The following is a 16,085-nucleotide window of genomic DNA, read 5'->3' as shown; positions in this document are numbered from 1 at the left end:
GTGGCGGCCATCTTGGATTTTGATGTGGCGGCCCAATTTTCAATAGCGTTCTTCCTTATGCCGAGATACACCCACACACCAAATTAGAAGTTGGTACTTCACTTATTTTTCAAGATATTCATCTCACAAGGTTCAGACATACATGGCGGCGGCCATCTTGGATTTTGACATAGCGACCCAATTTTCAATAGCCTTCTTCCTTTTGCCGAGATACACCCACACACCAGATTAGAAGTTGGTACTTCGCTTATTTTTCAAGATATTCATCTCACAAGGTTAAGACATACATGGCATCAGACATACATGGTGGCGGCCATCTTGGATTTTGACGTGGGTTGCACCCACACAGCAAATTCGAATGCGGTCCTTCGCTTACGCACGCACGCCCGCACGCAAACACGCACGCACGCACGCACGCACACGCACGCACGGACACACGGACGGAGGGGAAAGCCATAGTCCCCCTTTCGCTACGCTGTGCGACGGGGGACAACAAGCGTTACGCCTAGGTCCCCCGTCGGTGAAGTGATGTGAGTTGACAAAGTGGAAGACGCAAGGTGGCCATCTTGGATTTTGACGTGGTGACCCAATTTTCAATAGCGTTCTCCCTTATGCGTAGATACACCCACACACCAGATTAGAAGTTAGTAATTCATTTATTTTTCAAGATGTTTCGCTCACAAGGTTCAGACATATATATGGTGGTGGCCATCTTGGATTTTGACGTGGTGACCCAATTTTCAATAGCGTTCTTCCTTATGCCTAGATACACCCACACACCAGATTAGAAGTTGGTACTTCGCTTATTTTTCCAAGATATTCCGCTCACAAGGTACAGACATACATGGCGGCGGTCATCTTGGATTTTGACGTGGCGACCCAATTTTCAATAGTATTCTTCCTTATGCCTGGATACACCCACACACCAGATTAGAAGTTGGTACTTCGCTTATTTTCAAGACATTCCGCTCACAAGGTTCAGACATACAAAACGGTGGCAATCTTGGATTTTGACTTGGCGACCCAATTTTCAATAGCGTTCTTCCTTATGTGTAGGTACACCCACACACCAGATTATAAGTTAGTAGTTCGTTTATTTTTCAAGATATTTCGCTCACAAGGTTCAGACATATATATGGTGGTGGCCATCTTGGATTTTGACGTGGTGACCCAATTTTCAATAGCCTTCTTCCTTATGCCTAGATACACCCACACACCAGATTATAAGTTAGTAGTTCGTTTATTTTTCAAGATATTTCGCTCACAAGGTTCAGACATACATGGCGGGGGCCATCTTGGATTTTGATGTGGGTTGCACCCACACACCAAATTGGAATTCGGTCCTTCGCTTACGCATGCACGCACGCACGTATGCACGCACACACGGACGGACACATGCACGCACGGACGGACACACGGACGGACACACGGACAGACGGAGGGGAAAACCACAGTCCCCCTTTCGCTCCGCGGTGCGACGGGGGACAATAAAATGTTCCTTTTCATAGTGCACTTAGCTCGTCGTCACAGCGAGTACTTTGATGAGGTCGGCAGTAGTGGCAAAGTCCAACGCTTCTCGTGCCTGAGTGCCTAATATGGCGCCAGCTGACGATGCGAGCGCACCGAGCCGTGAAGCAGGCAGCCAAGACGTCCTCCTCTCGATTCCGGGCCAGCAAGCACAAGGCGGCCCCCAGTTCCACCAAAGAGCACCACAGCCACCAAAACCTCCTCACTTCGACCTCTCAAAGCTCCAAAAGCTCTCCTCACAAGTGCACAAAAATGGCCAAACTCCTCCACCAGCCCGAGACACCTTTCTTCCTCCAGCAAGAACCAAGCGCACTCCAGAAGCTTCTTTATGACGTCAGACCGACAAATGGCAAAGCTCTTTCCAAATCACTCCATGGTCCTTTTGGCCAATTACGACTTTGGAGGGGTGGGGGTGGGGGTCGGGGGGGCGAGGCCTGCCGGCTCTGCTCTTCACGCCTTTCCGACCACTCTGGGGGCATGGCCTTTTTCCTTATTCGGTCCATTGGGCGGGGTTTACATTGCCGATCGGCTCTGCTCGGGTCCTGTCGGTCCTGTCGGTGGTTGTTGTCGATAAGCGTAGGTTTGGCATGGCCGGCCTTGTAAATGTAAAACATTAGGGGAAAATCACAGAGGTAAAGTCACATACTTGGGAAAACTAACCTTAAATCCCGAACTCGGTATCACTGAATGGATTCGTAGTCAACGTAGTCAACGTAGTCAACGTGTGGCCCTGAATGGATTTCTCTCATCTCCCCTTCCCGTTCAGGCTGGAGTTCCCCAAGGCAGTGTGCTGGGCCCTGTGCTTTTTCTGGTCTTTATCAATGATCTCTCCGACTCTCTGGAAAATCCTCTGTATCTCTTTGCTGATGACTCCACTCTCTGCCGCTCCATTCCTCTTCCCTCAGATCGGCAGTCTGCAGCCTCCTCACTCTCTGAAGACCTGGACAAAATCACAGACTGGTCAAACATGTGGAACATGTCTTTCAATCCTGACAAATCTCACTCTCTTACTATGTCTCTCCGAAAAGATCGACTGGACAACCCTCCCATCTACTTTCTCAACAATCCTCTCCAAGAAGTTCTGTCGCTCAAGCTTTTGGGTCTCACCATCTGCCATGATCTTTCTTGGGAAAACCACATTTCCAAGCTGGCCTCCAAAGCCAGTCGCCGATTGGGCATCCTCCGTCGTGCGAAGTCCTTCCTAGGCACACCTGAGCTCCTCACCACATACAAGGCTTTCATCCGCAGCTCAATGGAATACTGTTCTCCCCTATGGGCTGGTGCTCCTGCCTCACACCTGGCTCGGCTTCACGCTGTTGAATCCAAAGCTTTCAGAATCATTGGAATCTCCCGCGATGAAGCTATCTCTGAGGGCCTTTCACTCACTCACCGCAGGCAGGTAGGTGGTCTTTCTGTCTTCTACCGACTCCTCTCCGGCCTTGCTCCCCCAGCTCTCTCTGTGCTCTGTCCCCCAAATATTCCTACAGGTCGCACAAGATCTGCCAGCCACCCTCTGATGGTTAAACTGCCGAAATCTCGGCTCTCTGCTCACCTTCACTCTTTCATTCCTCTTTTCTCCCGCCTCTGGAACAAACTCCCACACTCACTTCAATCACACTCCTCCCTCCAGGTCTTCAAAACAGCTGTTCACCACCATCTCTTATCTTCCCCCATCCAAAACCTTGATCTTTTCTACCCCCACTAATTCACCCCAGATCCACCTTGTTTGAAATTCCAACTTCTTTCCTGGAAGTCTTGGCAGTGTCCATATGTTTTATACCTCTCCCACCCCCCACCCCCTTCCCATGCCTCCCCCCCCAAAGCCCTCTCCCTCCCACAGTTCTCTCGATGTCTCCATGTCTCTCGGTCCCTGCTCTCAAATGTTGTGTTTGTGTCCTTCCCCCTCTCTCCCCATCTTGTCTACCGCTCCCGATGTTATTTGTTTTGTGTGTCTGTTTGTCTTTCTGTGTGATTAATGTTCGCTCTTTCACGAGCCTCGATCTTGTATACAAAAAAAAACAAAAAAAAAAAAAAAAAAAACTGCTTCACCCCTCGTGTGAAGACACAATCTTAAGCTACAGTCTCCCGACTTAAGTACATCGAGATTTCTCCTACGCCATGCTACAACGACACAGTCCAACCTTCCCTATGGTAACCTTTCACCTACCCCTATAAACGTAACAATATATATATAGTCACGTGAAAAAGTAAGTACACCCCATGTAAAGTTTTGACTTTTTCAACATATTTCAACATACAGCTATTTGATCTTCATTTCAACAATATTGATAGATAAAGGTGATATAATATAACAAATATCATGAAACATTTACATTTTGTAGTCCATTGTATAATTTAAATAAACATAAATGCAAATTTCGCACGTGGAAAAAGTAAGTCGAACATGAACATCCAGTGAATATCCAGAGGAAGTTAAACACTTCCGTGGATCACTTTGTTTGTTTACACAAAAACCCTAAGAAAGTTAGTTGTGGTTACAACAAAGCTAAACGAATGGTTATACCCCAGCTAAAACTATGGTGATACCCCAGCTAAAACGATGGTGATACCCCAGCTAAAACGATGGTGATACCCCAGCTAAAACGATGGTGATACCCCAGCTAAAACGATGGTGATACCACAGCTAAAACGATGGTGATACCCCAGCTAAAACAATGGTGATACCCCAGCTAAAACGATGGTGATACCCCAGCTAAAACGATGGTGATACCCCAGCTAAAACGATGGTGATACCCCAGCTAAAACAATGGTGATACCCCAGCTAAAACGATGGTGATACCCCAGCTAAAATAATGGTGATACCCCAGCTAAAACGATGGTGATACCCCAGCTAAAACAATGGTGATACCCCAGCTAAAACGATGGTGATACGCCAGCTAAAACAATGGTGATAATACCCCAGCTAAAACGATCGTGATACCCCAGCTAAACCAATGGTGATACCCCAGCTAAAACGATGGTGATACCCCAGCTAAAACGATGGTGATACCCCAGCTAAACCAATGGTGATACCCCAGCTAAAACGATGGTGATACCGCAGCTAAAACGATGGTGATACCCCAGCTAAAACGATGGTGATACCCCAGCTAAACCAATGGTGATACCCCAGCTAAAACGATGGTGATACCCCAGATAAAACGATGGTGATATCCCAGCTAAAACGATGGTGATAACCCAGCTAACAGAATGGTGATACCCCAGCTAAAAAATGGTGATACCCCCATCTAAAACAATGGTGATACCCCCAGCTAAACAAATGGTGATACCCCAGCTAAAACGATGGTGATACCCCAGCTAAAACGATGGTGATACCCCAGCTAAAACGATGGTGATACCCCAGCTAAAACGACGGTGACACCCCAGCCAAAGCAACAAACACATAGGAGCTAAAGCAACAAACACACCGGAGCCAAACCAACAAACACACAGGAGCCAAAGCAACAAACACATCCGAGCCAAAGTAACAAACACACCGGAGCCAAACCAACAAACACACAGGAGCCAAAGTAACAAACACACCGGAGCCAAACCAACAAACACACCGGAGCCAAAGCAACAAACACACCGGAGCCAAAGCAACAAACACACCGGAGCCAAATCAACAAACACACCGGAGCCAAAGCAACAAACACACCGGAGCCAAAGCAACAAACACACCGGAGCCAAAGCAACAAACACACCGGGGCCAAATCAACAAACCAACCGGAGCCAAAGCAACACACACACCGGAGTCAAAGTAACAAACACACCGGAGCCAAACCAACAAACCAACCGGAGCCAAAGCAACAAACACACCGGAGCCAAAGTAACAAGCACACTGGAGCCAAAGCAACAAACACACCGGAGCCAAAGTAACAAACACACCGGAGCCAAACCAACAAACACACCGGAGCCAAACCAACAAACACACCGGAGCCAAATCAACAAACCAACCGGAGCCAAAGCAACACACACACTGGAGTCAAAGTAACAAACACACCGGAGCCAAACCAACAAACCAACCGGAGCCAAAGCAACAAACACACCGGAGCCAAAGTAACAAACACACTGGAGCCAAAGCACAAACACACTGGAGCCAAAGCAACAAACACACCGGAGCCAAAGCAACAAACATACTGGAGCCAAACCAACAAACACACCGGAGCCAAACCAACAAACACACCGGAGCCAAAGCAACAAACACACCGGAGCCAAAGCAACAAACACACCAGAGCAAAAGCAACAAACATACTGGAGCCAAACCAACAAACACACCGGAGCCAAACCAACAAACACACCGGAGCCAAACCAACAAACACACCGGAGCCAAAGCAACAAACACACTGGAGCCAAACCAACAAACACACCGGAGCCAAACCAACAAACACACCGGAGCCAAAGCAACAAACACACCGGAGCCAAAGCAACAAACACACCAGAGCAAAAGCAACAAACATACTGGAGCCAAAGTGACAAACACACCGGAGCCAAAGCAACAAACACACTGGAGCCAAAGTAACAAACATACGGGAGCCAAAGTAACAAACATACTGGAGCCAAAGTAACAAACACACCGGAGCCAAAGCAACAAACACACCGGAGTCAAAGTAACAAACACACTGGAGCCAAATCAACAAGCCAACCGGAGCCAAAGCAACAAACACACCGGAGCCAAAGTAACAAACACACCGGAGCCAAACCAACAAACCAACCGGAGCCAAAGCAACAAACACACCGGAGCCAAAGTAACAAACACACTGGAGCCAAAGCAACAAACACACCGGAGCCAAAGTAACAAACACACCGGAGCCAAAGTAACAAACACACCAGAGCCAAAGCAACAAACACACCGGAGCCAAAGCAACAAACACACCGGAGCCAAAGCAACAAACACACCGGAGCCAAAGCAACAAACATACTGGAGCCAAAGCAACAAACACACGGGAGCCAAAGCAACAAACACACCGGAGCCAAACCAACAAACACACCGGAGCCAAACCAACAAACACACCGGAGCCAAAGCAACAAACACACCAGAGCAAAAGCAACAAACATACTGGAGCCAAAGCAACAAACACACTGGAGCCAAAGTAACAAACATACCGGAGCCAAAGTAACAAACATACCGGAGCCAAAGTAACAAACACCGGAGCCAAAGCAACAAACACACCGTAGCCAAAGCAACAACCACACCGGAGCCAAAGTAACAAACATACTGGAGCCAAAGTAACAAACATACTGGAGCCAAAGCAACAAACATACTGGAGCCAAAGTAACAAACACACCGGAGCGAAAGTAACAAACACACCGGAGCCAAAGTAACAAACATACTGGAGCCAAAGTAACAAACATACTGGAGCCAAAGTAACAAACATACTGGAGCCAAAGTTACAAACATACTGGAGCCAAAGCAACAAACATACCGGAGCCAAAGTAACAAACATACTGGAGCCAAAGTAACAAACATACTGGAGCCAAAGTAACAAACACACCAGAGCCAAAGCAACAAACACACCGGAGCCAAAGCAACAAACACACCGGAGCCAAAGCAACAAACATACTGGAGCCAAAGCAACAAACACACCGGAGCCAAAGCAACAAACACACCTGAGCCAAAGCAACAAACACACCGGAGCCAAACCAACAAACACACCGGAGCCAAAGCAACAAACATACTGGAGCCAAAGCAACAAACATACTGGAGCGAAAGCAACAAACACACCGGAGCCAAAGCAACAAACACACCGGAGCCAAACCAACAAACACACCGGAGCCAAAGCAACAAACACACCAGAGAAAAAGCAACAAACATACTGGAGCCAAAGTGACAAACACACCGGAGCCAAAGCAACAAACACACTGGAGCCAAAGTAACAAACATACCGGAGCCAAAGTAACAAACATACCGGAGCCAAACTAACAAACACCGGAGCCAAAGCAACAAACACACCGGAGCCAAAGCAACAAACACACCGGAGGCCAAAGTAACAAACACACCAGAGCCAAACCAACAAACACACCGGAGCCAAAGTAACAAACACACCGGAGCCAAAGTAACAAACATACTGGAGCCAAAGTAACAAACATACTGGAGCCAAAGCAACAAACACACCGGAGCCAAAGTAACAAACATACCGGAGCCAAAGTAACAAACATACTGGAGCCAAAGTAACAAACATACTGGAGCCAAAGTTACAAACATACTGGAGCCAAAGCAAAAAACATACCGGAGCCAAAGTAACAAACATACTGGAGCCAAAGTAACAAACATACTGGAGCCAAAGTAACAAACACACCGGAGCCAAAGTAACAAACATACTGGAGCCAAAGTAACAAACACACCCGAGCCAAAGCAACAAACACACCGGAGCCAAAGCAACACACACACCGGAGCCAAAGTAACAAACATACTGGAGCCAAAGTAACAAACACACCGGAGCCAAAGTAACAAACATACTGGAGCCAAAGTAACAAACACACCGGAGCCAAAGCAACAAACACACCGGAGCCAAAGCAACACACACACCGGAGCCAAAGCAACACACACACCGGAGCCAAAGCAACAAACACACCGGAGCCAAAGCAACACACACACCGGAGCCAAAGCAACACACACACCGGAGCCAAAGCAACACACACACCGGAGCCAAAGCAACAAACACACCGGAGCCAAAGTAACAAACATACTGGAGCCAAAGCAACAAACACACCGGAGCCAAAGCAACACACACACCGGAGCCAAAGCAACACACACACCGGAGCCAAAGTAACAAACGTACTGGAGCCAAAGCAACAAACACACCGGAGCCAAAGCAACAAACATACTGGAGCCAAAGCAACAAACACACCGGAGCCAAACCAACAAACACACCGGAGCCAAAGCAACAAACATACTGGAGCCAAACCAACAAACACACTGGAGCCAAAGTAACAAACACACTGGAGCCAAAGTAACAAACACACCAGAGTCAAACCAACAAACACACCAGAGCCAAAGCAACAAACACACTGGAGCCAAAGTAACAAACACACTGGAGCCAAATTAACAAATACACCAGAGTCAAACCAACAAACACACCGGAGCCAAACCAACAAACACACTGGAGCCAAAGTAACAAACACACTGGAGCCAAAGTAACAAACAAACCAGAGTCAAACCAACAAACACACCGGAGCCAAACCAACAAACACACTGGAGCCAAAGCAACAAACACACCGGAGCCAAAGCAACAAACACACTGGAGCCAAAGCAACAAACACACTGGAGCCAAAGCAACAAACACACCGGAGCCAAACCAACAAACACACCGGAGCCAAAGCAACAAACACACCAGAGCAAAAGCAACAAACATACTGGAGCCAAAGTGACAAACACACCGGAGCCAAAGCAACAAACACACTGGAGCCAAAGTAACAAACATACGGGAGCCAAAGTAACAAACATACTGGAGCCAAAGTAACAAACACACCGGAGCCAAAGCAACAAACACACCGGTGTCAAAGCAACAAACACACCGGAGCCAAAGTAACAAACACACCGGAGCCAAAGTAACAAACATACTGGAGCCAAAGTAACAAACATACTGGAGCCAAAGCAACAAACATACTGGAGCCAAAGTAACAAACACACCGGAGCCAAAGTAACAAACACACCGGAGCCAAAGTAACAAACACACCAGAGCCAAACCAACAAACACACCGGAGCCAAACCAACAAACACACCAGAGCCAAACCAACAAACACACCGGAGCCAAACCAACAAACACACCGGAGCCAAAGCAACAAACACACTGTAGCCAAACCAACAAACACACCGGAGCCAAATCAACAAGCCAACCGGAGCCAAAGCAACAAACACACCGGAGCCAAAGTAACAAACACACCGGAGCCAAAGCAACAAACACACCGGAGCCAAAGTAACAAACACACTGGAGCCAAAGCAACAAACACACCGGAGCCAAAGTAACAAACACACCGGAGCCAAAGTAACAAACACGCCAGAGCCAAAGTAACAAACACACCAGAGCCAAAGCAACAAACACACCGGAGCCAAAGCAACAAACACACCGGAGCCAAAGCAACAAACACACCGGAGCCAAAGCAACAAACATACTGGAGCCAAAGCAACAAACACACCGGAGCCAAAGCAACAAACACACCGGAGCCAAACCAACAAACACACCGGAGCCAAACCAACAAACACACCGGAGCCAAAGCAACAAACACACTGGAGCCAAAGCAACAAACACACCAGAGCAAAAGCAACAAACATACTGGAGCAAAAGCAACAAACATACTGGAGCCAAAGTGACAAACACACCAGAGCCAAAGCAACAAACACACTGGAGCCAAAGTAACAAACATACCGGAGCCAAAGTAACAAACATACCGGAGCCAAAGTAACAAACACCGGAGCCAAAGCAACAAACACACCGGAGCCAAAGCAACAAACACACCGGAGCCAAAGTAACAAACACACCGGAGCCAAAGTAACAAACATACTGGAGCCAAAGTAACAAACATACTGGAGCCAAAGCAACAAACATACTGGAGCCAAAGTAACAAACACACCGGAGCCAAAGTAACAAACACACCGGAGCCAAAGTAACAAACATACTGGAGCCAAAGTAACAAACATACTGGAGCCAAAGTAACAAACATACTGGAGCCAAAGTTACAAACATACTGGAGCCAAAGCAACAAACATACCGGAGCCAAAGTAACAAACATACTGGAGCCAAAGTAACAAACATACTGGAGCCAAAGTAACAAACACACCAGAGCCAAAGCAACAAACACACCGGAGCGAAAGCAACAAACACACCGGAGCCAAAGCAACAAACACACCGGAGCCAAAGCAACAAACATACTGGAGCCAAAGCAACAAACACACCGGAGCCAAAGCAACAAACACACCGGAGCCAAAGCAACAAACACACCGGAGCCAAACCAACAAACACACCGGAGCCAAAGCAACAAACATACTGGAGCCAAAGCAACAAACACACCGGAGCCAAAGCAACAAACACACCGGAGCCAAACCAACAAACACACCGGAGCCAAAGCAACAAACATACCGGAGCCAAACCAACAAACACACCGGAGCCAAAGCAACAAACATGCCGGAGCCAAAGTAAAAAACATACCGGAGCCAAAGTAACAAACATACCGGAGCCAAACTAACAAACACCGGAGCCAAAGCAACAAACACACCGGAGCCAAAGCAACAAACACACCGGAGCCAAAGTAACAAACATACTGGAGCCAAAGCAACAAACACACCGGAGCCAAAGCAACAAACACACCGGAGCCAAAGCAACAAACATACTGGAGCCAAAGCAACAAACACACCGGAGCCAAAGCAACAAACACACCGGAGCCAAACCAACAAACACACCGGAGCCAAAGCAACAAACATACCGGAGCCAAACCAACAAACACACCGGAGCCAAAGCAACAAACATACTGGAGCCAAAGTAACAAACATACCGGAGCCAAAGTAACAAACATACCGGAGCCAAACTAACAAACACCGGAGCCAAAGCAACAAACACACCGGAGCCAAAGCAACAAACACACCGGAGCCAAAGTAACAAACACACCAGAGCCAAACCAACAAACACACCGGAGCCAAAGTAACAAACACACCGGAGCCAAAGTAACAAACATACTGGAGCCAAAGTAACAAACATACTGGAGCCAAAGCAACAAACACACCGGAGCCAAAGTAACAAACATACTGGAGCCAAAGTAACAAACATACTGGAGCCAAAGTAACAAACATACTGGAGCCAAAGTTACAAACATACTGGAGCCAAAGCAACAAACATACCGGAGCCAAAGTAACAAACATACTGGAGCCAAAGTAACAAACATACTGGAGCCAAAGTAACAAACACACCGGAGCCAAAGTAACAAACATACTGGAGCCAAAGTAACAAACACACCCGAGCCAAAGCAACAAACACACCGGAGCCAAAGCAACACACACACCGGAGCCAAAGTAACAAACATACTGGAGCCAAAGTAACAAACACACCGGAGCCAAAATAACAAACATACTGGAGCCAAAGTAACAAACACACCGGAGCCAAAGCAACAAACACACCGGAGCCAAAGCAACACACACACCGGAGCCAAAGCAACACACACACCGGAGCCAAAGCAACAAACACACCGGAGCCAAAGCAACACACACACCGGAGCCAAAGCAACACACACACCGGAGCCAAAGCAACACACACACCGGAGCCAAAGCAACAAACACACCGGAGCCAAAGTAACAAACATACTGGAGCCAAAGCAACAAACACACCGGAGCCAAAGCAACAAACACACCGGAGCCAAAGCAACACACACACCGGAGCCAAAGCAACACACACACCGGAGCCAAAGCAACACACACACCGGAGCCAAAGTAACAAACGTACTGGAGCCAAAGCAACAAACACACCGGAGCCAAAGCAACAAACATACTGGAGCCAAAGCAACAAACACACCGGAGCCAAACCAACAAACACACCGGAGCCAAAGCAACAAACATACTGGAGCCAAACCAACAAACACACTGGAGCCAAAGTAACAAACACACTGGAGCCAAAGTAACAAACACACCAGAGTCAAACCAACAAACACACCAGAGCCAAAGCAACAAACACACTGGAGCCAAAGTAACAAATACACCAGAGTCAAACCAACAAACACACCGGAGCCAAACCAACAAACACACTGGAGCCAAAGTAACAAACACACTGGAGCCAAAGTAACAAACACACCAGAGTCAAACCAACAAACACACCGGAGCCAAAGTAACAAACACACCGGAGTCAAACCAACAAACACACCGGAGCCAAACGAACAAACACACCGGAGCCAAACCAACAAACACACTGGAGCCAAAGCAACAAACACACCGGAGCCAAACCAACAAACACACCGGAGCCAAACTAACAAACACACCGGAGCCAAACCAACAAACACACTGGAGCCAAAGCAACAAACACACCGGAGCCAAAGCAACAAACACACTGGAGCCAAAGCAACAAACACACCGGAGCCAAACCAACAAACACACTGGAGCCAAAGCAACAAACACACTGGAGCCAAAGCAACAAACACACTGGAGCCAAACCAACAAACACACTGGAGCCAAAGCAACAAACACACTGGAGCCAAACCAACAAACACACTGGAGCCAAAGCAACAAACACACTGGAGCCAAACCAACAAACACACTGGAGCCAAAGCAACAAACACACTGGAGCCAAACCAACAAACACACTGGAGCCAAAGCAACAAACACACTGGAGCCAAAGCAACAAACACACCGGAGCCAAAGCAACAAACACACCGGAGCCAAAGCAACAAACACACTGGAGCCAAAGCAACAAACACACCGGAGCCAAAGCAACAAACACACTGGAGCCAAAGCAACAAACACACCGGAGCCAAACCAACAAACACACCGGAGCCAAAGCAACAAACACACTGGAGCCAAAGCAACAAACACACCGGAGCCAAAGCAACAAACACACCGGAGCCAAAGCAACAAACACACCGGAGCCAAACCAACAAACACACTGGAGCCAAAGCAACAAACACACCAGAGCCAAACCAACAAACACACCGGAGCCAAACCAACCAACACACTGGAGCAAACTCTTCCATGTGACTGATGACGTCATAATTTTTTACATTCTCCAATATAATTGTTGCAAAGATCACACACAATAAATTTCACACTGATTAGACTAAGCGTTGTATTTGTCGAATTATGATGGCATAATAAAGGCACCTATGATGTCATCGTGAACAAAACTGATTCCCCTTGAGGAGTTCTTTACAATGAGCCACGTTTGAATTTTTTCCATGGAGCGGTTTCGGAGAAATCGAAGTCCAAAGTTTTCGGTTTTACAAGATAGCACCCATAGCATGTGACCTATGACATCATCATTACCGCTAAACGATTCTGCATGAGTAGACAGATACTGTGGTGAAAATTTTGGGTCAATCAGACCAATGGATGGAGAGAAAATGATTTTTTAAATTCAGACACGTACGTACATATGGCTGCCAGAACACGTAACCGATGACAGCATAAATTTACATTCTCCAATATAATTGTTGTGTAAATCACAATCGATAAATTTAAAACTGATCAAACGAGTTGGACTTGTCGGATTTTGACGTTAATAATAATAATAATAATTCATTTATTTTGTATAGCGCTTTTCCAGAAGCCCAAAGGCGCTTTGACAGAGTGGCAAACATAATGCATAACAATACATGAAAACAACAATTGCAAAAAGACAAGAATCAATAGGTAAATATTTAAAGCAAAAGGAGGGAGAAGGAGAAGAGATAGTCAGTGGTTAAATGCTGTGGGTTGAATGTTGAATGCAGTGTTGAACAGGTGGGTCTTTAGTGATGTTTTGAATGTGGTGAGTGAGGAGGAGTCTCTGATGGTGTGAGGTAGTGAGTTCCAGAGGGTGGGAGAGTTACGTTATAATGAAGGCACCAATGACATCATCATTAACTACACAATCCCCATGTGGAGTTCTTTACAATGAGCCACATATCATTTTTTTCTATGGAACGGTTCCGGAGATATCGAGGTCCTAAGTTTTTCGGTTTTCCAATTTGGAGCCCGTACCATGTGACATATGACGTCATAATAATTACTAAACAATTCTACACATACTATGGTGAACATTCCGTGTCAATCGGACCTAATGGATGCCGAGAAAATAACTTTTAAAAATGCAGACACGTACGTATACAACAGATCGCTTAACCCTGCTTTTCGCTTCACGAGCGCAGGGTAACAATCCATTACAATGCCACATGTGTCTGAAAATGAGAGGAATCAAACCATTGGACAATTTCAAGCAGGGTCTTCCATGAGCCATGATGCAAGGCTCTTCAATATGAGGAGAGGATGTGTTTATGACTTCATAAGACATTGTCAAGCCACTGGATCAACAAGAAATACACCAAGAATTGGACGTCCCAGGATAATGCATCCTGTGCTCAGGACGGATACATTCGCACGACCCATCTATGCAATGAGTTTCAAACTGCCCAGAGTACTGCAAACACTCCCTGAACATCAGTGTAGAAATTGCTGCTGAAGGTAGATATCCCCAGTATTGAGATTGTAACTTGTACATTGGAGCCCGATGTGAAAACATTCAACACAATGCAGCACCACGTGATTAGGTCCCCAAAGAAATGGACTTGAAATTCAGTATTTGTCTCTGTCAGAGGTTTGCACCTCATACGCGTCCCTTGATGTCACAACAATACATCTCAACAACACCAATCACGTGTTCGGCTTATTTTTATGGCAGAGGGCATATTGCATCACTTCTGGAATGTACTAGAAACATTTCTCCTATGTGATTCGCACAATTATACACGAGTCACCTTCATAAATGGCGCATGCTTGTCTGCACCTGAAATTCAAGATAGCACATTTCTCAAAATAAGATTCCACAAAAACTATTGGGCTACAACAGTCCCTCTTACCAAACCATGTACAGGAGCTTGGGAACGGACCCTGTGGGGTCTCAACCAAGGTGCCTTTGTGTTGAATCACAAGGCAACATTGAACACCCAACACTCCATTCGAGTGATGTAAGCATGATGCTCACCTGGCACGATTCACCAATATACCCCGTGGGGCACAGGCAATGCTCCACGGAATGAGCGGCAGCTCCGTTGCCTCGTGCATCTGCCAGGCTGAGCGAAGCAGAGTGCAGGTACAGTGCGGAGGCCGGAGGGTGTGGCAGGGCAAGAATTTGGAGATGTTGAAGTCCGGCAAGCAACATCATAAACTCCTGACGTGTTACTGCCTTGCCGCTGCTTCCATGAACAAAGTTACCCTGAGGAGGGAGCACAAAGTCTGTGGTTCATACCACCTCACTGAAATAGCTTGTACTCCACACACTGGCTTTTATGGGAATGGTAATTTCACAACAATATAACAAGGACACAATACCGATAACAATAATAAACGAGAAAGCATCTGAAAACGCAAAGCCCGCCTGCGTCCGCTTTGTAATCAAACTTCTTCTTCTTCCATATGCTAAACATGAAGAAGCCAGCTAAAAATTAATAATAGTAAAAATTTACGATTTTAGGCCATCTTGTCCTTTTGACCTTAAAATAAATAGGCTTCAGTGACCCAATATTAAGTCAATACTGCTCAAATGTCACGTCAATCGGATGAAAATTGATGATTTTATGCAACCTTGACTTTTGACCTTTTGATCTAAAAAAAAAAAATTGAATTCTATTTTTTATTGGTGAAACAATTCAGTGAACCAATATGCAAATTCTTAAAGTTTCATGTCAAACGGAGGAAAATTTATGATTTCATGCAACCTCAACCTTTGACCTTTTGATCTACAAAAAACAAAAAGAATCGGCTTCTAGCTTTTTCATTGGTGATCCAATTCAGTAATCCAATATGCAAATTCTTAAAATTTCACGTCAATTGGATGGAATTCGATGATTTTATGTGGCACTAATCTGTTTTGACCAAATTACAAATTTGT

At 46.3% G+C, this 16,085-nt stretch overlaps 1 protein-coding gene across 2 annotated transcripts in view; it reads right to left on the bottom strand.

Annotated features, from left to right (window-relative positions):
• The window catches only part of LAMA5 (laminin subunit alpha 5), a 347,753-nt gene that overhangs the window by 138,753 nt on the left and 192,915 nt on the right, over window positions 1–16,085 (bottom strand). For both annotated transcript variants that reach the window (XM_078778157.1, XM_078778158.1), the window contains one exon: window positions 15,180–15,410. In XM_078778157.1, the coding sequence (XP_078634283.1) occupies window positions 15,180–15,410 (231 nt within the window). The remainder of the gene's footprint in view (window positions 1–15,179; window positions 15,411–16,085) is intronic.

Source organism: Myxine glutinosa, chromosome 5 (assembly GCF_964187855.1).
Source record: "Myxine glutinosa chromosome 5, kmMyxGlut1.1, whole genome shotgun sequence".
Taxonomy (NCBI): Eukaryota; Metazoa; Chordata; class Myxini; order Myxiniformes; family Myxinidae; genus Myxine; species Myxine glutinosa.
This window is presented reverse-complemented; position numbering and strand designations above follow the sequence as displayed.